The sequence below is a fragment of the Stegodyphus dumicola genome, chromosome 2, assembly GCF_044657685.1.
Source record: "Stegodyphus dumicola isolate Sdum_Otavi_A_Nest chromosome 2, ASM4465768v1".
NCBI lineage: Eukaryota > Metazoa > Arthropoda > Arachnida > Araneae > Eresidae > Stegodyphus > Stegodyphus dumicola.
This window is the reverse complement of record NC_140769.1, coordinates 252,608,761-252,630,430: the sequence shown is the minus strand read 5'-3', so window position 1 is coordinate 252,630,430 and position 21,670 is coordinate 252,608,761. Positions and strand designations below refer to the sequence as shown.

General features: G+C 33.3%; 1 protein-coding gene across 1 annotated transcript in view; it reads right to left on the bottom strand.

Annotated features, from left to right (window-relative positions):
• Positions 1 to 3,535: 3,535 nt before the first annotated feature.
• Positions 3,536 to 21,670, bottom strand: part of LOC146998939 (uncharacterized) — a 42,267-nt gene continuing 24,132 nt past the window's right edge. Inside the window, exon 2 of the mRNA XM_085812032.1 lies at positions 3,536 to 7,953. Within this exon, the coding sequence (XP_085668158.1) occupies positions 3,708 to 7,658 (3,951 nt within the window). The 5' untranslated portion in view covers positions 7,659 to 7,953 and the 3' untranslated portion in view covers positions 3,536 to 3,707. The remainder of the gene's footprint in view (positions 7,954 to 21,670) is intronic.

Below are 21,670 nucleotides of genomic sequence, written 5' to 3'. Positions count from 1 at the left end.
TTTACTTTATTAAACATTCCTTTCAATGCACGCACGCGTAAAGCATACATTATGCATAGTCGAAATTAGAAAATTGCAACCAGAAAAATATTTGATGTGTATTTGTGATATTTATAATGACGAGGAATTTGATTTAAATCATATCAAAGACGGAGTACATCGAGATGAAATAATACATTTAGTAAGAAATTATAAGCCGAATAAAATAAAAACATCTGCCCTGAAGATGAGGATAGTGCTAACAGATAAACTTCCAGTTCATTGCGCGCTGCGACATTTCCATCAATGAAGGATTTCCAGGGACAGGATTTCCCTTGTTTCTGTCATGCACTCTGAAAAGGTGAGATGAGAATGAAGGATTTTAGCCTCCATAGCGAGCTCCTTGAGTTTTTCCGTAGGTTTCTGTTGAAAGGATTTTAATTTAATGATGAGCAGCTTCAACATGACGGCTGGACCTTTAAAGTCTAGCCTCTGGTTTTTGGGAAAGTCTGAAGGACATCCACTACATCTGCTCTGAGAGAAGAGACAAGATGACAGGCCTTAGCTTAGGAATCCCACCCCTTTGCATCTGCCTCTATGGAAAACTGTGTGTTATACACTTGCCAGGAGATCTAACCATCATACAAGAATAGCTTCAGAGAGGGACAAGAAGGCATGGGTAAAAATTTAAAACCAACAAAATTGCTTCCTGCTGTCGCTATGCATTTCTTTAAGGTGGCAACTTCTTTGACGACTGCAGAAACCGTGTCATCAATTTGTTATTTGATGGAAGATACTTTCTTCGATTTGTTGTTTCACAGTACAAACTTTCTCTTCGTTCTTTGGCAGAGGAAACGCTTTCTTCAGTTTCTCCGACTTTATATTCCCGACTTCTTCTTTAGAGGATTCTTAGTTAGCTTTCATGTCTGCTTTAATGGATTCTTGGCCCACTTACATTCCTTCTTTAAATGCAGCAAGGGCTGCCACCAGCTGTCTTAACTGCTCCTCCATCGCACTTGTTACTGGTATTCAACACCACAGCTTACACCAAAATTGTTGCGTGCGTATGGGTTCATAATATATTGAATTCACACAGGTCCGATGATAGGTTAATAAAATTTATTTTATCAAAAGAAACACTTCAAAATTCCAGAATTTTCCATGGAATTTACACATGTCCAATGACCGTTTAATTAATTTTTTTATCAATAGAAACACTTCAAAATTCTCAGTTTCCACAGAAATACTCGTACAGGTGTCCACAGTATCACAGAGTACAATCAGTAGTTAAACTTCAAACTACTAAAAACGGTAAGCACAACACAATGCAAAGCGCATCTAAAGAGAAAGCTAACCCGGAAATATCTTCGATCTCACATTGAACTAACACACTACAGCAACAATAACTAAACAACTGCAAGCAGAAACTCTTTTTGGCCTTATATAGTTTTCAACCAGCTGCCGAGATACATTTTTAGTACTTTCTGCTTCTGAAAATTACTGGAAAATAATACGACGGTCAGATTATAGTTGCAGCTAATATAGAAATAAATTACATTTATTCCATTACAATACCTATTACAGTAATACAGGGACCGGACCAAATTGCCACCAAATTTGGCAACTTTTGACTATTTCTCGTTAAATTTGGCAACAAAATCAGTCACCCAAACTGTTTCAGCTTGTCAAATTATCGAGATACCCATTTACTCAGTGTTAAACGGACCTGCTCTTGCATTCTTACTTTCTTGGCACAGATTCTCTCTTTAGATTTTTTGCGTTAAATTGCACAGAAAATATACAATTTCACAAACAGTTGCACTAAAATCATCTATCTAAGCGCAAAATTCGTAACAATGTGCAATACACAATAGACATAAAATGCCAAAAATTGTTAAACTGTTCACAGAAACGACACAACTGGAAAGAAAGGTCTTACTATAACCTTAAAAGAAGTTGCCAAATTTTCAGAATGTGTCAAATTCTGGCAACCATACACACAACCATTTTTCAAGTAACCATGCTAATAACAATCCCTTAGTGAAGACACGTTGCCATTTTCTTATGCATTCCTTTCACTATATTCCAAGTTAATGGTTTTTATTAAAAAAATTGAGGTATTTTTTCGTTTATTTTAAAACATGAGCTTGAGGAATTTGTAAAACAGAAGAAAATAACTGCAGTAAAATTTCAGCAGGAATGTAGAATTTTGCTGCAAAATAACTAAAGTGAACACCAAGGAGATACGTTTGGTACATAGCCATTACTGCCAAGGTTTGAGCGAGCTAAGCAGAGTCTCTGTAATTCTCAGATTTTTTTTTCTTAAGTGAAAACAGATGGCTGTATATTGGGTAGAAGAACAGTAGAAAAAAATTACAGAAAGATTTAGAGATGAATGTGTTTAATTTTTTAAATTTATCACTTAACTCTTATATAATAATTAAAATATGCATTTTAATTTGCTAAGATATATCTTTCTTTCAAATATTGGTAATGTTTGCCAACTTACAATAAGTATTAATTTTTTTAGTCTCCGAAACAACCGATTTGCACCCAATAAATAGCACGCTTTTTCATCTGTAAAAATCTGTCAAACAGCGGCAAAATGGTTGCAATAATACATAAGTACTAAAAGATATATATACTTAAGTTAGAAATAGATTATAATTTAATTATAGAGCAAAATGAGTAAAACCAGTTAATTTTAACTAAAAATGAACAACAGGGAGAAATTTTAATAAAAAATACTTCTTACGTAATACAAAACAGAAAATGAAATACTAAAACAGTAAAACTGCCCAAGTAACTTAAGATTAAGTCAGTTGTAAAAACCAAAGTTGCCAAAGCCTTACAAACCTAGAAATTGGAAAATTTTGTTGAAAATCCAAGAAAATAATAATAATAATAAAATAATTGAGTATCTAGACAGCTTGAAATTATGAATGCCATTAAATGAAAACAAACATACATTTCGCTTTGCTAATGAAATTTTTGAAAATATGCATGAATTGTATGTGTGTGTCAATTAATAATTTGAAATCATATTGGATTTTTATACCATAGTAATTTTGAATATTTTTGAAATGAGCTTACAATCATCCCTGACCACTGTATCTTCAATTCTTGAACTTGGCCCCTATTTTTTTTTTAAACTAAATGACTGCAATTGAGTGTGACTGCAATGCTGCTTCAGCCGAAAAAATAGAACTACACTGAATTTTTTTTAAACAGATTAATTAAATATGGCAGATTAAACAGTAAATTTAATTTAAATACAAATTTAGTTAAATAATTTAGTTTTTTATATGTTTGCACATTTTTTTTTAAATTATTTTTTTATTCTTTATTTTGGCTTTAAATTTGCTTTTTTACGTGTTTGTTAAAATTTAAATTTGTTTATATATATATATATATATATATATATATAATGCATACATGAACATGTGTATCCATACATACATGCATAGATACATATATTTCTGAATCTGGTTATGCTAAGAGAACAGAACCATAAATTACTTCTTTTGTAATTATAAATACATAAAATATACCACGATTTGATATTAAAACATTTTAATGGAAATATTTTTTTAAAAGTTCACAAAATACTACAGAAAAAGCTTCATATAAATTTGTGCTTGTTTTCCAAAATTACATGATTAAAAAAATAAAACATGGCAATAAGGTTTAAAATTTCATCATGAATTGAAATTCTAAATTCATTACAGTCATTCATATTTAGGTAGGAAACAGGCTTTGATAGGGTCACTTGCTACAATATTGTGTTCTTTGGAAAGATGACCAATAACAAGATCTGGTTTTACAGTTGCGTAACAAATGGCACAACATGTATATGTGGGAAACATACGGCTGTCATCTGCCCACAAATAAGTATGAATAGCTTCCAGTCGTTGCTCATCTTCAAAATGGATATCACCGGTAATTGTTTGTATAGTACTATGATTACGACAAACTGAAGACAGCGGTGATAATTTGACACCTTTGGCCTTAACTGGAAAGCGTAGAGACTTTTTTAAATCCTCTTTTTCTACAAGTGTGGAAGTAACTTCTGGCAATGTCATATCATTTTTGGCAGCAACAGGTAAATTGGTTACCTGCAGTTTAGTGTTATCATCAGATGTTGCTGCAGAAGTAGTTTCTGCATTTTCTGTACTAGAAATATGGGTTGTTTCTAACAGAACGTTTCCCCGATTTAGATCAAATGAATATGGCACAATATCTGTCTCACTTTTTTCTGAAATTAAACATGAAGTTGTTGGAACTGTTTCCTTTACACTGCAATATTCTTCATTAATATCAGCTACATTTATAATATCAAATGTGATATCTTTGACATTATTAATAATTTCAGTTGTACTTTTTGAAGGAAGAAATATGTGCGAGTTTTGTTCTGAACGTAATACATTATTATTATCAGAATTACTAGATGATGCTTTTGTTGTGTGTTCAGAATTTGATTTACATTCATACAATGAAAAAACATCAATTTGTTTGGGATTAAAAGATGAAATTGATAGAATTTCTTCTTTTCTGCTACTATGTTCGTTTATCACAATATCACTTTTACTGTAAATCTGTGCTTTCTTACTTACACTATCGGCAGAATTGGGGCCTTCTGTTTCAATATCTACTCTCTTATGTTCTGAAATAGATATGGAACTATGTTCATTATCAGTTTCAAGCAGTATTTCAGGGCTATATATTTTATCTTCCACATTACATTTTGTGTCAATCTGCCACTGTTTGTTTGCACTATTTGTAGGACTGCAGTCAATTATTTCAGTATTAATTTCTTCGTGTTGTGAAACCGATAATTTATTGCAATCATCAGTATCCCGTAACATTTGATTATCTGTTGTGACTTCTACTTCTTGTTTAGCTTCAGTTTGTGATGAAGATGTCTCTGAAGATGGTTTTTGTGAAGCAGATTCTTTTAATTTTTTATCTGTTGTGACTTCTACTTCTTGTTTAGCTTCAGTTTGTGATGAAGATGTCTCTGAAGATGGTTTTTGTGAAGCAGATTCTTTTAATTTTTTATCTGTTGTGACTTGTACTTCTTGTTTAGCTTCAGTTTGTGATGAAGATGTCTCTGAAGACGGTTTTTGTGAAGCAGGTTCTTTTAATTTTTCTTCTAATGCATACACATAAAAATCTTGGATAATGTTTGGATGTGAAAATCTCTTATTAAAAATAAAATTTTCATCAAATTTAAATTTGAAATCCTTCTCAAAATAAAAGCAATTTTTAGGCAAAACGGGTTTCAATAGTTTCTGAAGATTACAGAAAGCACTCAGATATTTTCTAAGTATGTTACAAAATAAAAGGCTTGATGATTTAATTAAGCTAGTCGATAATGGCTTGTCAGTATCTATGCTAGATTGAGATGCTAAAGAGACTACTGAATTTATTTGAGGATTCCCTGCAGGAAATGCTAATGAGACTACTGACTCTATTAGAGGTTTCAGTACAGTTGAATCAGAACAATGTATTTCATCAGACTCTTGATTAAAATGACAATATAAATGTGAGGCAAAGCCACAATATGTACAAGATAATGTTTTAACACAAACACTGCATTTGAAAGAAATAATATCTTCATTACTTACACCAAGCATTTCCTCAGCTTCCTTAGGAGTTGACACATCATTACTACAGCCTACAAAATTATTCCATGTTGCAAGTTCTAACATATTATCCTTAGATTCCAATGAGGTTTCAAGACTACAAACTGAACTTTCAATAATAGAATTTTCCACACATTTTAAAGATGGATTCTTCACACAATCCAACATCTGAGAATCTGAAAGTTTGTTCAAAACAGCATCACTACAGCTCACTTCACTTGGCTCCCTCTTAACTTGTTTTGAAAGTGTCTGCTGTTTTGCTTTTATGTTTAATTGTTCAGTCATATTTCTTTTAGCACAATTTTCCTCACATTCATCTTCAACAGAATCCCATTTCCTCTTTTTAGTAACACTGGCATACTGATTAATAAAAGCCTTGGAACTATCATCAACTTCTGAAGAAACATCAGGAATCAATTTATTAGCCCTCTTCCTCAAGTGTTTCTTTGTAACTTTGTTTTTTCCTTTTAGAATATTTTTGGTGATATCCCTAACTTTTGAAGGACACTTAGCAATTTGAATGCTAGCTTTTTTTCTACTCTTTTTGATAACATGAACTTCAGAACACTTCTCAGTAATTCGAGGGCTACCTTTAGTTCCACCCTTCTTTTTAGCTTGATGTGCAACTTTATGTTTTTTGGCAACTTCAATCTTAGAAGGACATTTCTTAACATCTCGCTTGGTAATTTTGCTACTCTTTATTTTAAGGTTTACTTTCACAGTTTTTTTCTTGATGTTATTACTATCAATCTTGAAGCAGTCACTTTTACTACTGGCATTTGAATCAATTTCAAAGGCATGTTGTTTATCGACAACTTTTGTTTTTGAAGGAATTTTGTCACATTTCTTTTTCTTCACAATCTGAACACCAACACTCTCATACATAGGAAGATAACTGCTTCCTTGCATATTCAGTTTTTTCCTAAATTTTGGTGAAGAAACTGATTTTAGTTTTTTGCAAATTTTAACAGAATTATTTTTTAATTTATTGTCATTCTTAAGAACACTGCATTTACTGAGTGATGAGATTTTGCTCTTACACTTTGATGCATGCCTTGCTTTCTTCAGTAACTGCTTTGATTGGAGATCTGTACATTTTTTCAAAGAACTATTACATTTCACACAATTCAAATGTTGATTTTTCATATTTTTAGGAAAATTACAAACTTGGCATCTAATGTTTTGTCTAATCTTTTGTTTTTTATCATCATATTTTGTTATGAATGAAGCTTTATTCCTTTTGACACTGACAGATAGAAGACTTTTCAAATCACCATCTTGATTCAATTTTTTCTTTCTGGTAGTAACATTCTTAGAGGTTATGCATTTAGTAGTAGTACTCTTTAAGATGTTTTTACGTTTAACAGGAGTTTCCAAGTAAGGAATCTTCTTAACATTCCTTTCGGCACTAACAGAGCAATTTATGCTCACATCAGGACTCTTAACACAAGTGGGCACTACAGTTATTTTTTTGCATCTCCCTGTATGAGTCTCCAAGATGATTTGCCTTCTACTAGATTTTATTTTCTTGTCACTGGTCATCTGCATTTTCTTGTCACTGGAATCTTGCATTTTTTCCGCTTCTTTATGAGAAATGTCTGCAGCAAATACAGGTATTTTACTGTGATCAGTCTCGCAAGTTGGATTAATCAACTCTACTGATGAAAGTACATCACAAGCATGTGAAACCCCAGTTTGGTTCCTTAAACTTTCACTGATATTATGGCTTCTGGTAGAAATTTTTTTCTTTAAAGTTAAATGGGATGATATGGGTTTTACTAATGTACTGGGATTATACTCGTTAACTTTATCTGCTGGAGAAAGATATAAAACTGTAGGTTTAATCATATATTTATCTTTGCATACCTCATTTACATGCTCAACATTTGGTAGCTTTTTAAAACCAGCTAAAGGTTTTGTCAAATTAGTTCTCGTGGCATTGGGAGTTCCCTTCAAAATATTTATTTTGTCAATGGAAGATTTTGCTTGCCTTTTGCTAGAAATACATTTTCTTTTTGGTAAACTAGGTGCCATAGCATCCTATTAGATCGGGAATTTGATTTAATATGTAAATTACAATTTAAATTTTAAAGTTCAGAATAAAAAATTTGATTTCAAATAAAACTTTAGTTTTCACTATAAAAACCTGCTGAAGCTAACATTAGATTCTTCTTCTGTTGCTTAATTCAGTTTTACTTTGATTAAGACCATATGTTACCATTTTTTCTGCATTGCAGAAAAATATATTTAATTCCTTCTTGTCTTTGAAATACTAATTTGGCAAATAATGTTCTTTGATTTCAAAATCCCCATACTTCAAAAAATTCACCTGAAAATAAAATAACATTAATAAAAGAATAAAACCATATGTTTGGAAATCTAACTACATACAAGAAGTACAGAGAAATCAATCAATTTTGCACATGGAAATTAAGTACTTTTAAAAATCATTGATGAAAAACATTAAGAACCTCTGTCAGCAAAAGGAACTGAATAAATTAGAGCAATTATCTGTATCTGAACTTCACTTCTGTAGTACTATTATAAGAATAAAACAAATCTGTGAATAGGATACATTATTATTGTTAAACATACTAAGGAAAGGCAATAACTCCATCTTAGCACGGAGAGATAATTTCTAAGGATGAGCAATTAGTTACGAACACTTATAATACTGAGTTAAGATACCCTGAATCATCAATAAATTTACATGGTCACTACTAAATGCTACCAAATGTTAATTAATTAATTAGTTTGTTTCTAAAAAATAGTTGGTAAAACAGCACAATTCAAATCATAATCTTAAACATTTCACAGTTTAAAATAACAGATAATTATAAATGTAATTTATGATATTGATTCTAAAACGATCTTAAGACAATTATACATAAAAAGCTACAACATATGTATGTTTTGTAAGAATAATACACAATAAAACATTTATGCGACTTTTTAATTTTGCTCCCACTAGTCTCTGCTTCATCTCTTAATTAGTTAATTTTTTAGCAATATATCTAGAAGAATAATTTTCTTTCTTTATAAAATCAATTTCTTTTTCAATAGCTTTCTTTTCCATTTCAGAATTTCAGATTTAGTTGGAAATTTTCATAATTCTAAGAAACTGCATGTATTTAGAATGTGTAGGACAAACTGTTATATTTTATTTCATTAATAATATGGGTATTGAGAATAAATATGAAATGATAATAAGGTCATCACTGCACCAGAGCAAGTGTGGCAGAATATTTAGAAATGTGTGATGCAATATGCAACAAAATTCAGGAATGGTGAAATTTTTAGTATTAAGGATCCACAGAGATTACACCAGATGGCAAAATGCTTTGTGCTAGTGTTGTGTATGGTGCAGTGAGACACATAAGATGAATTTTTCAAACTGTCACTTGTCAATTTTTTATTATTGAAAAAATTCTTTCAATAGATGCCAGTTCATTCGACATGATTAGAACAATTTATGCAATTTTTCATGCTTGTGTCTAATGAAAAGATGAGAAAACAAAGGGAAGATAAACATGCTAAGAAAATGACTTCTAGGATCAGAAGTTAGAAAACTTCTAGAATCAAAAGGAAACTAAATTCAAATAATTTTGCTTTCATTGTTTTTCCAAAAATTCTCCAAAAAATAAAAAATTCATCACTAATTTCCTACAAAATACATTAATTACGTATTAATACCAGGAAGACAGTTTATAATTTGTCGCATTTTTCTGGAATCATAAGTCTATAAATCTTGCTTTCAAATCGTTCTAAACCTTCCAAGGTGCAAGGTCTAGAAACTATCCCTACCAATTCTCTAAGAGCTAAAAGCCAGAAGATTTTTAAATAAAAAATTGCAAAAGAAAACAGTAAAGTGAAATTTGAGAGAAAACTGACACCCATTTGAATATTCTAAAACAACTACATGGAGGAAAAACTTACAAAATATATACAAAAAGGGAAAAAGCCACACTTACAACTAAGGCAAATCAATGTGATACTTAATAATTTCAGTAATTAATATAACATACAATAAATCAAATACTAAATTAATAAATGAGTGCACAAACTTTCAAATTTAGAAACAAATAGGACCATGGTCTTGCACTAATTACATTACATACACTATAAAGACTACGTACTAAAGCCATAGTAAGGAGCTAGCCTGTCATAATGAACGACTTTAGGCTTTGAATTTGATGATTTATGGATCTGAACAATGACATTGTTCAGCCTGTTTAGGGCTGTGTAAAGACCATCCCAAGGTGACTGTAAATTAGGACAGAGTCTTCTCTATTGAATCAGATTCCACAACCACACCTTGTCTCCTTTACTGAATTGATGTCTTGTAGCTCTCGTGTCATATCGGTTCTTTATCTTCTCCGTTGACAAGTTGACTCATTCTTGTGCAAAACTGCACATCACTTCAAACCATGCCCAGAGATCTTGGATGTACTCACCAGGCAATGAAGGAGCATCCGGAGGATGACCAAACAAGAAACCACAATGCAGACAAAGGTCACGAACAAAAAGCATCTGAGATGGGGAATGGCCGGCAGTCTAGTGGACAGCACTGCAATAGGCCAAATAAGAACAGTGATAACTTTGAAGATTAAACTAAATTAATTATGGGTTTAACGTCACTGTCTTCCAACTGGTCTTTCCTTAATTCTTCATCACTCCACTCATTCATCAATACAATATGTGCATAGCAGGAATTTTCTGCTATAGAGATAATGATGCAAGTGTTCTATGCTTTAAATATAGCGAGCAACTCTTTCCTGGTGACACAGTAATTCCTCTCCGTTTTAGATAAACATTTGCTCCAGCAGACCACAACTCATTCTTATTTATATCTTTGGACAACACAACAAGCTCTTATTACTCACATCCATTTAAAAAATAAATGGTTTGTCGAGCTGAGGATACGTCAGGATTGGAGCAGATGTTACAAAGCCTCCTTCAGTTTGTTAAATGCATCCTCACATTCTTCTATCCATAAGAATGTTTGCTTGCGCTCTGTCCGCTTGTGAAAGGGACTTGCGGAGGAAGAAAAATGTTTCATGAATCTTCTATGATAGGTGCAAAGCTAAAGAAAAATTCTCAGCTGATGGACATTTTTGGGGAACTTCCAGTCTGCTTACACTTCTGGATCCATATGCACTATGCAGGCCTACAGCAAAGATGACATATCCAAGACAAGCCACTTCTTGTCAGACTAGTTTACATTTAGCGGGACTCAAATTTAGATTGGCTTCTTTCAGTTTCTGAAGCACCTTTCGAAGCTTTTTTAAATGTTCCTCAAAATTCTTCCCAATGATGAATAAATAGTCTACATGAGGAATTCTAAAGTTGCCAGCACATTTCACATTCCAAACGGCATCACCTTAAACTGCCAAAGTCCTTTCCAGCAGTAAAAGCTGTCATTTCTTGGCTGTCAGGATGTATCTCTACCTGCCAATATGCACTCTTTAAATCAAGCGCCAAAAATGACTTACTTTCAGAATTAGTGTCCAAAATGTCATCAATTCTACGAAGCTGTCTTTCTTCGTAACCACGTTAAACTGGTGATAGCCAATACATAATTTAGATCTTTCTGACCAAGAGACTGGGAGATGGCCATGAAGTAGCGGATGGCTCGATGACATCGCTTTCTTGCACGTCCTTTAGTTTTCTTACCTCTTCCTGTTTAACAATCGGTAGACATCTTGGACGTTGGTTCGTTGGTGGATAATCTGCAGTATCAATTCCATGCTGTGTCAAACTGGTTCGATCTACGTCAGATGAGCAGGAGAAAACATCTTGAAATTCTTGAATGACACATTCAGCAGCACTCTTTTCTTTATTGCTTAATTATGCATTCTGGAATAACTCCAATGTAATGTTCTCTGAAGACACAGATCCTACAGAGGTACTGTTTCGTTTAACGCTGGTCATTCATAGGCCAACACCGACAATAGGTGCAGGGTCGTGCGACGCATTACGGCACCATGTCAAAAAGGCTCCAGGCAGTTATTAAAATAAGCAAAACATTTTGCTGCCTATCAGAACAGGAAAATTCTAGCTTTTCACTGATCTAATCTGACATAGGCTTCTTCGTGGCCATGCTGGTAACCAGATTCGCATGGGTTAACTATGTTCGGATGACCACTCCTGGGGGGGGGTCGACTGGGACTGGCTAGATCAATATCTAGAGAGCTTCGACTTCTGGGGTAAATAAACTGTCTTCACAGTGACTAGAACCATCGTTTATTCGGTGGTAAGTTCATGCTTGGCAGGGACCGTACTATCTTCTATGTCCCTTTGTTGTGAGGGCATTACATGGTCAGATTATCTAAGGTTGTCCTTGGGGATGGGCTCCTGTTGGTCAAAACTGGGGCACGTTCGATGTCCAACTATGACCATGTTCTATGTGAAACATTTAAATCTCCCTGCGTAGACAGGGGGGAGGTGCCTCCTCAGATGACCTCCAGGGGCTGGAGCGATTTAATCGTGTAAGGCTGCCTTATATGCATGCCAAGTCTGGACGCCCCTTCCTTCTGGTGCACTGTCTTATTTAAACGTCTCCCCAGAAGGGTTGACTCAGGTAAAACCTGGGATGTTACTGGTTATAATCTGTACCTAGGCAGTCTCAGTCACAGGGGTATAAAATCAGTCTTCACAGGACCAGAATCATCGCTGGCGATGGCTGGTTCAGGCTCGGCAGGGACCACATGGTTCTGTCTTGTCAGTTCCATTGTTTGTGGTGGAGCTATACAGTCTGATATTCATGGTTGTCCAAAGGAAAACACTCCCATCGGTGGAGTCGGCGAGTTCAGCAAGCCTTTAGACTGTTTGAGGATTTTAGGGGGAGCCTGGAGCCTCAAAACTACATATTTATATTCTTTCTTGGTTCCCCCCTGGGGGTACCTGGAGCCAACATCTGTATATCATGATGTAGTGTTAGCAAGCCGAATTGGTGGCCCAGTCTGTATGATAGTGTTTAAGTGACTTTGTTCTGCTGTTCGGGGTTGGGGCCCCTGTTCATGGCAGATGTTTTTACTTTCCCTCCAGAACGGGGACATGAAATGCAAGTTGCTGAGTATTCTTGTTGATTCGGCTTAGTCTTGGTTCTTCGGCTCAATCGATAGGTTAGTGACCCTTGAATCTTCTTTAGGGGTTGGGACGTTTAACTGCATTTAAGGCAGCTTCGAACTTGTCAGGTCTGGGTGCCGTTTCCTCTTAGCGCACTGTCTTATTTGAACGAAAGGTCATAACTAGGGCAGAAGTTCATCTCTGGTGTTCTCTTATTTCTTAATGGATGTGAAAATACGTGATGTTGATGGGTATTATAAGGGTAGACGCGTTCGATAAATTGCTTAATCCTTATTTTGTGCCTACTGTTTTGCGATCGTAGTAATTTGTACAGCATTTATCTTTTTTGTGGTTTTCTTTTGCTGATTGCTTGTTGTTATTGTTACTTTACGTAAAAAAAGGTAAGCACAGTTACATTTTATGTTAAACTTAGGTTAAATTTTTAATTCAGAAAAACAACAATTTGAGCATAATTACTCGAAAAATGTTTATCTCTCATTTTTGAACCATTGTCATATCTTTGGCTGCATAAATTACTAATATCTAAACCAGCGGTTCTCCACCTTTCGACTAACGCATACCATCTGAATAAAAACTGAAAAACTTGCGTATCACGGCTACATTTTGCAATGATTATTTTTCAGTTTCTCAACAGAAATATTAACATGAAATATATTTTGCTATTTGTACAACCTATTAGCTATTTGTATTAAATATGAATACATGAAAAATATTTTAGATTAAAAATTAGTTACTATATTTATTAATACTTTAATTCTAAAATTTAGTGAGAAATTTGGGCCTGTTTAAGTGAGACAAATTTCTTTGTGTCTGGTCTTATTTCACTTAGTTTTAACCACAAATTAATATCCACTTTTAATTTTGTTCTGCATTTAATTTTTGAATATAGCATGGAAGAAAATCCTTGTTCACAGAAACAGGTTGTGCAAAAAGGCAATAAAAATTTAATAGCTTTATTTGAAATGCCTTAAAGTTATTTGTGGGTCATACAAAAGTTAACAAGTGTATTATTTTTGAAATCTTCATTTCCAGTTCTATCACAGGAAATTTCTATCAAATTTTATTTTCTTAACGAGATTTTTGAATTTAATAGTTCAAAATACTTTTCTTTGCTTACCACCGGTTGAGAACCCCTGATTCTAAAACATTTTTCTCTTAAGTCTTTAATAAGACTGTTGTTAGCCCTCCACCTGTCGTATCTGTTGCAAGGCAAAATACTAAAAGCGTTTTTCAATAATCACATCTGTGTTTTCTAAATTAAGATACCTCATAGAAATTGATATCTGCTCTTGGTGGCTTGCATCAGGGGTACAATTAAGTAAAATGGGAAAATACTTTGCCTGTTTGATCTTATTTAAAACGATTTGTTTTATGTTATTCCATAATATGCTAATTGTTTCATTTTGAACTTTATCTCCAAGGTAGTGAGGCATATTTGTTTTGCGTTTCACTAATATTGGGAAGTACAAACATGATAGGGGCAAATTTTGCAATCATTTCTATACACTTTAAAAAAATTATTATTTCTTTTGAATTATTTGTTACTGAAACCACGAAAGGCTAAGTTTTGTTTGGCTAAAAACTGAATGGCATAGATAATTCTTTCAATAACATCGCATCAATGCCTTGTTTCTTTTTTAATAAATTTTGAAATTTCGAATTACCAACTTTATTCTTTTGTAATCATTCTAAGAAATTGAACCAAAGATATAGATTTCAAAAGTGCATTTTACTGTTTTCACGACGTTGTAAGCGCTTACTTAAGTGGTTCCAGTCACCAAATCCAGAATTACTCAATTTTACATTACTGAAAAAATGCAAATTTTGCAACCAAAACAATGTACAGAATTTTTTTCCCTCAGAATCTAGCAACCAATCCCTTTTAATGTTTTCGTTGTTTGGCTAGATTTGACAAAAAGTATCTACTGCAGAAATTGTAGATTTCACTATTATTTCGACTGGCTACATTGAAGTTAAAGGTAATTCTTGGATGAAACCAATTTCTAACTCTTTCTGATTATTAGAGGTTTTTTTAATTTTATTTTATTTATTTTGGTATTTTCAATGGTAGCTGAGATGTTGATGGACAACTAGTGTTGGTCAGCTTGGGTATTCTCTGGGTTTTGGAAAAACACAAGTAAATTTAAAGTTCTGGTTTACTAAGTCTTCCTCTTGTTTTCTTTTCTTCAGTAAATTCTGATACCCAGATAGTTTTTTCTGTTTTTCTTCTGATATCTGGGATAAAAGGAAAACAGAAAAAGTGGAAGTAAAAATAAAAGTAAAAAATAACTATTATAAGAGCCACTGCTAGAAACACTTCTTGTTAAAAAGACTCGGAAAGTCACTGTTTGAAACAGTTTACGATCCTTCTGAAAAACCGAGTATATCTTAAAACATTGCTGAGAAAAAATATTAACTATTAGATGAATACCAAATAATTCACGGAGGTAGTGGTACTCTTTTGTTTATTAAAATTAATGAATCAAATCACAAATAGGTATATTATAAATTCAGTGTTATTTCCATAATATGTCAATCTTTTTCCTTGAAATATAATAGTTTTTAATTCAATAAACAAATGGCTCATGTGAAACATTTTTCAAGTAATTCTGCTCAAATCATCGTTCTTCTGAATTAAAAACTAACCTAAGTTTAACATACAGTACTTTAGTACAGTAACATACAGTAAGTCTTTAATCCGGACTCATCGGGACTTTGGCGATTCCGGATTATAGATCATGAATTTAAATCTGGTAAGATGGCATGCAGAAATTATAAAATTAAAAATATGAAACCATAATTTATGAAATAAAGAGCAATTATGATCAAAAGGCTATCAAAATTTACAAAAAAAAAAAAAAAGCTTAATATTTATTTGTTTACTTTATTAAACATTCCTTTCAATGCGTGCATGCGTAAAGCATACATTATGCATAGTCGAAATTAGAAAATTGCAACCAGAAAACTATTTGATGTGTATTTGTGATATTTATAATGACGAGGAATTTGATTTAAATCATATCAAAGACGGAGTACATCGAGATGAAATAATACATTTAGTAAGAAATTATAAGCCGAATAAAATAAAAACATCTGCCCTGAAGATGAGGATAGTGCTAACAGATAAACTTCCAGTTCATTGCGCGCTGCGACATTTCCATCAATGAAGAATTTGCCTTGTTTCTGTCATGCACTCTGAAAAGGTGAGATGAGAATGAAGGATTTTAGCCTCCATAGCGAGCTCCTTGAGTTTTTCCGTAGGTTTCTGTTGAAAGGATTTTAATTGAATTTAATTTAATGATGAGCAGCTTCAACATGACGGATAGACCTTTAAAGTCTAGCCTCTGGTTTTTGGGAAAGTCTGAATGACATCCACTACATCTGCTCTGAGAGAAGAGACAAGATGACAGGCCTTAGCTTAGGAATCCCACCCCTTTGCATCTGCCTCTATGGAAAACTGTGTGTTATACACTTGCCAGGAGATCTAACCATCATACAAGAATAGCTTCAGAGAGGGACAAGAAGGCATGGGTAAAAATTTAAAACCAACAAAATTGCTTCCTGCTGTCGCTATGCATTTCTTTAAGGTGGCATCTTCTTTGGCGACTGCAGAAACCGTGTCATCAATTTGTTATTTGATGGAAGATACTTTCTTCGATTTGTTGTTTCACAGTACAAACTTTCTCTTCGTTCTTTGGCAGAGGAAATGCTTTCTTCAGTTTCTCCGACTTTATATTCCCCGAGGATTATATTCCCGACTTCTTCTTTAGAGGATTCTTAGTTAGCTTTCATGTCTTCTTTAATGGATTCTTGGCCCACTTACATTCCTTCTTTAAATGCAGCAAGGGCTGCCACCAGCTGTCTTAACTGCTCCTCCATCGCACTTGTTACTGGTATTCAACACCACAGCTTACACCAAAATTGTTGCGTGCGTATGGGTTCATAATATATTGAATTCACACAGGTCCGATGATAGGTTAATAAAATTTATTTTATCAAAAGAAACACTTCAAAATTCCAGAATTTTCCATGGAATTTACACATGTCCAATGACCGTTTAATTAATTTTTTTATCAATAGAAACACTTCAAAATTCTCAGTTTCCACAGAAATACTCGTACAGGTGTCCACAGTATCACAGAGTACAATCAGTAGTTAAACTTCAAACTACTAAAAACGGTAAGCACAACACAATGCAAAGCGCATCTAAAGAGAAACCTAACCCGGAAATATCTTCGATCTCACATTGAACTAACACACTACAGCAACAATAACTAAACAACTGCAAGCAGAAACTCTCTTTTTGGCCTTATATAGTTTTCAACCAGCTGCCGAGATATATTTTTAGTACTTTCTGCTTCTCGAAATTACTGGAAAATAATACGACGGTCAGATTATAGTTGCAGCTAATATAGAAATAAATTACATTTATTCCATTACAATACCTATTACAGTAATACAGGGACCGGACCAAATTGCCACCAAATTTGGCAACTTTTGACTATTTCTCGTTAAATTTGGCAACAAAATCAGTCACCCAAACTGTTTCAGCTTGTCGACATCTTGTCAAATTATCGAGATACCCATTTACTCAGTGTTAAACGGACCTGCTCTTGCATTCTTACTTTCTTGGCACAGATTCTCTCTTTAGATTTTTCGCGTTAAATTGCACAGAAAATATACAATTTCACAAACAGTTGCACTAAAATCATCTATCTAAGCGCAAAATTCGTAACAATGTGCAATACACAATAGAGATAAAATGCCAAAAATTGTTAAACTGTTCACAGAAACGACACAACTGGAAAGAAAGGTCTTACTATAACCTTAAAAGAAGTTGCCAAATTTTCAGAATGTGTCAAACTCTGGCAACCATACACACAACCATTTTTCAAGTAACCATGCTAATAACAATCCCTTAGTGAAGACACGTTGCCATTTTCAAATGCATTCCTTTCACTATATTCCAAGTTAATGGTTTTTATTAAAAAAATTGAGGTATTTTTTGCCTTGATTTTAAAACATGAGCTTGAGGAATTTGTAAAACAGAAGAAAATAACTGCAGTAAAATTTCAGCAGGAATGTAGAATTTTGCTGCAAAATAACTAAAGTGAACACCAAGGAGATACGTTTGGTACATAGCCATTACTGCCAAGGTTTGAGCGAGCTAAGCAGAGTCTGTAATTCTCAGATTTTTTTTTTAAAGTGAAAACAGATGACTGTATATTGGGTAGAAGAACAGTAGAAAAAAATTACAGAAAGATTTAGAGATGAATGTGTTTAATTTTTTAAATTTATCACTTAACTCTTATATAATAATTAAAATATGCATTTTAATTTGCTAAGATATATCTTTCTTTCAAATATTGGTAATGTTTGCCAACTTACAATAAGTATTAATTTTTTTAGTCTCCGAAACAACCGATTTGCACCCAATAAATAGCACGCTTTTTCATCTGTAAAAATCTGTCAAACAGCGGCAAAATGGTTGCAATAATACATAAGTACTAAAAGATATATATACTTAAGTTAGAAATAGATTATAATTTAATTATAGAGCAAAATGAGTAAAACCAGTTAATTTTAACTAAAAATGAACAACAGGGAGAAATTTTAATAAAAAATACTTCTTACATAATACAAAACAGAAAATGAAATACTAAAACAGTAAAACTGCCCAAGTAACTTAAGATTAAGTCAGTTGTAAAAACCAAAGTTGCCAAAGCCTTACAAACCTAGAAATTGGAAAATTTTGTTGAAAATCCAAGTAAATAATAATAATAATAAAATAATTGAGTATCTAGACAGCTTGAAATTATGAATGCCATTAAATGAAAACAAACATACATTTTGCTTTGCTAATGAAATTTTTGAAAATATGCATGAATTGTATGTGTGTGTAAATTAATAATTTGAAATCATATTGGATTTTTATTCCATAGTAATTTTGAATATTTTTGAAATGAGCTTACAATCATCCCTGACCACTGTATCTTCAATTCTTGAACTTGGCCCCTATTTTTTTTTTTTTTTAAACCAAATGACTGCAATTGAGTGTGACTGCAATGCTGCTTCAGCCGAAAAAATAGAACTACACTGAATTTTTTTTAAACAGATTAATTAAATATGGCAGATTAAACAGTAAAATTGCAAAATATTTTTAGATGGTTTAAAATAATTGTGATCGGTGACTGCATTGAAAGTCAAGAAAAGGAAGAAAGTACGTCAACAGAAAAAGTCTCCACCTATTGGACATTTAACAAGACTGGAAATGGGCCTTTGCTAGTTACAAAACTATTTGTGTACATTTACATAAGTATGATTGTTACGCATACAATAAACATTTTTTAAGCTGTCTTTGATTTCTTTCCATTCACTTCATTCCTTGAGCAATTTTATTTTATTATTTTTTGACACTATTTTATATTTCATTTTAAATACTGTTTTCAAAGAATCCTTCAATTTGGTTTAAAATTAAGACTAATGGTTTTATTCCTTTTATTATGAGTATTACATTTCTTCATTTTACTGTAAAATTAATGGCATATAATTTCCTTTGAGTCATGTCCGAGCAGGTTATAAAATTGATGAATATTTCAAAATTGTGTTATAATGTTCTAAACTTTTTAACAGTCTTTTAATTTAAGAAAAATTAATTTTCATTTTAATTGTTTCACTATTATTTAGTTTTCACCACAAACCGTAATAATTATATGCTTGAAATCAATGCTGCCTCATTAGAACAACATTAAAAAAAGGAGAATGTAGACACAATGGTTTATTACTAATTAAATCTATTTATAGTCTTCTATAGCAAAGTACACTACTTCCAAAAATTAAGAAAAAATCACAAAAATAGTGATAACTTGTTTGAGCCAATGCATATATAATTTGAATATGTTAAGATAAAATAGCACACTGAACAAGTATTAATTTAGAATTCAAACAACAAAAATCAGCGTTATATTTGCAAATTCTCACAGGACTAGTGTCGATTGTTTTACTGACCCAACCTCAGCTGCCAAAGTGCAAATGAACGAGATAAGATAGTGATCAGATAAGTAGATAAAGTAAGAAAGGCTGGAGAAGAGTTAAGCTACTGGCACCATCTATTGATGAAACGAGAACTAAAACATAATTCTCTTAAAGGCTGAAGGCAAAGATGGATTGGAATCAGGGTCATTAACTAGAGCTGAAAGATTTTTTTTGAATGTGAAATGCCTCTAGAAAACCAATTCACCAATGGAAGATGTTTTTTGAATAATTTTGGCTTCAGAAAAATTTTGGACCCACAATTCTGGGCACCAGAAGACTTGTGTGTTTCCTTTTTTTTTTTCTAACATATGCATCTTGTTCCTTAACATGAAATTTTAGGCTCTTTTAGTTTGGCCAATGTAAATTAAACCACACTGACAAGGAATCCTGTAAATACTGGAAGAATTCATATCCGGAATGAGATCCTTGAGTATGGAACTCAGAATTTTATTGATAGGAGAATACACGACCCAAAAGTTAAATCTCTGCAAAATATGTGCTATTTTAATTTCTTATTCAACGCAATTTAAAACAATTTTAAATCTTATTTAACAACATATTAAATCTGAATATGTTATTAAAAAAGAATTGGTGAGTAAACTGCAATATTCAAATTAGTGGCACTGCAATTACAATATGTCACATGCGAGGAGCATAAAATTGCATATCTGAGAGCAAGCCTGCATATTTCACTATTATACAGAGATAAGAAATCTGGGAAAGTGCATTCATAAGTGACCTCCAGGCATCATTCGCAAAAATAAGTGCAATGGAGAGCCGTTGGGAGACTAGAGGCAGGACAAAGTTAGACAGAAGTGAGTGACCAGATGGCTAAATGTGAATCTGTTTCTTCTCGCAGATTTTGGCAACAGTTTTAACCAAAAATTCGGCATTTAGGAGGTTCAGCCAAGGACAAACAACCACTATAACAAGCACCAATGACCAATATTTGTTGTTAGGCACACAACTCCCACCCTCCTATGCAGCAGACACCAGAAGAATAGTGTTAACATCAGCCATATGTACAAGGCTTCATGAAGGAAATCTGTAAGTGAGGTGACAAGCCATTTGCATGCTTCTCATGTCCTATCATAGAAGGGAATATTTGAGATGGGCACGTCAACATGTTCACTGGAAGGCTGATCTATGGAGGGCTTCTCTTTATGGAAGAGTCCAGGTTTAGCCTCCAAAGCGACAATAAGCATTGTTTGATTTGAAGAGAATCTGGGACCCGTTGTCATCCCTCAAACATCCGTGAAAGAGATGCACACAGAGGAGGCAGTGTCTGTGTTTGGGGTGGTATCTCTGGGTGGACACACAGACCTACATGTCTTTTTATGTGGAACTGTGAATGCTCAGGCCTACAGAGATGACATCCATGATGTTTAAGCATACCTTCATGCTAGAGTAATAGGTGGTAATTCCCTGCTGCAGAACAACAATGCTAGACCACACAAGGCTTGCATCATGGATGATTGATTACCTTCCGCAGCAAACAATTCAGCTCATGGAATGGCGAGCTCGATCACCGGACTTGAATCCTATCGAGCATGTTTAGGATGCTTTAAAAAGATGCATAGCTGCTTTCAATCCCCCTCTTCAGACCGTTGCAACTGCTTTGCAAGAGCAATGGCTCTCACTTCCTACAGAAATGATAGACTGCATAATTGACAGTATTGCACATCGCTGTATGTGTTGTATTGCTTCTAGAGGAGATCATATTCCATACTGAACATAATTTTCCTATACCAAACTGACATATACTATTTGCTCATTTTATATATGTGCTAATTTCTATAACACAGGGTTGCCACTCAAACAGGAGAATGAAATTCCCTGACTTTTCCGGGTTTTCCAGGTGTGTTTCAAGAAAATTCCAGTCTATCCGCGTAATGTACGTTGGCTGTGCTAAGAGGTAAATT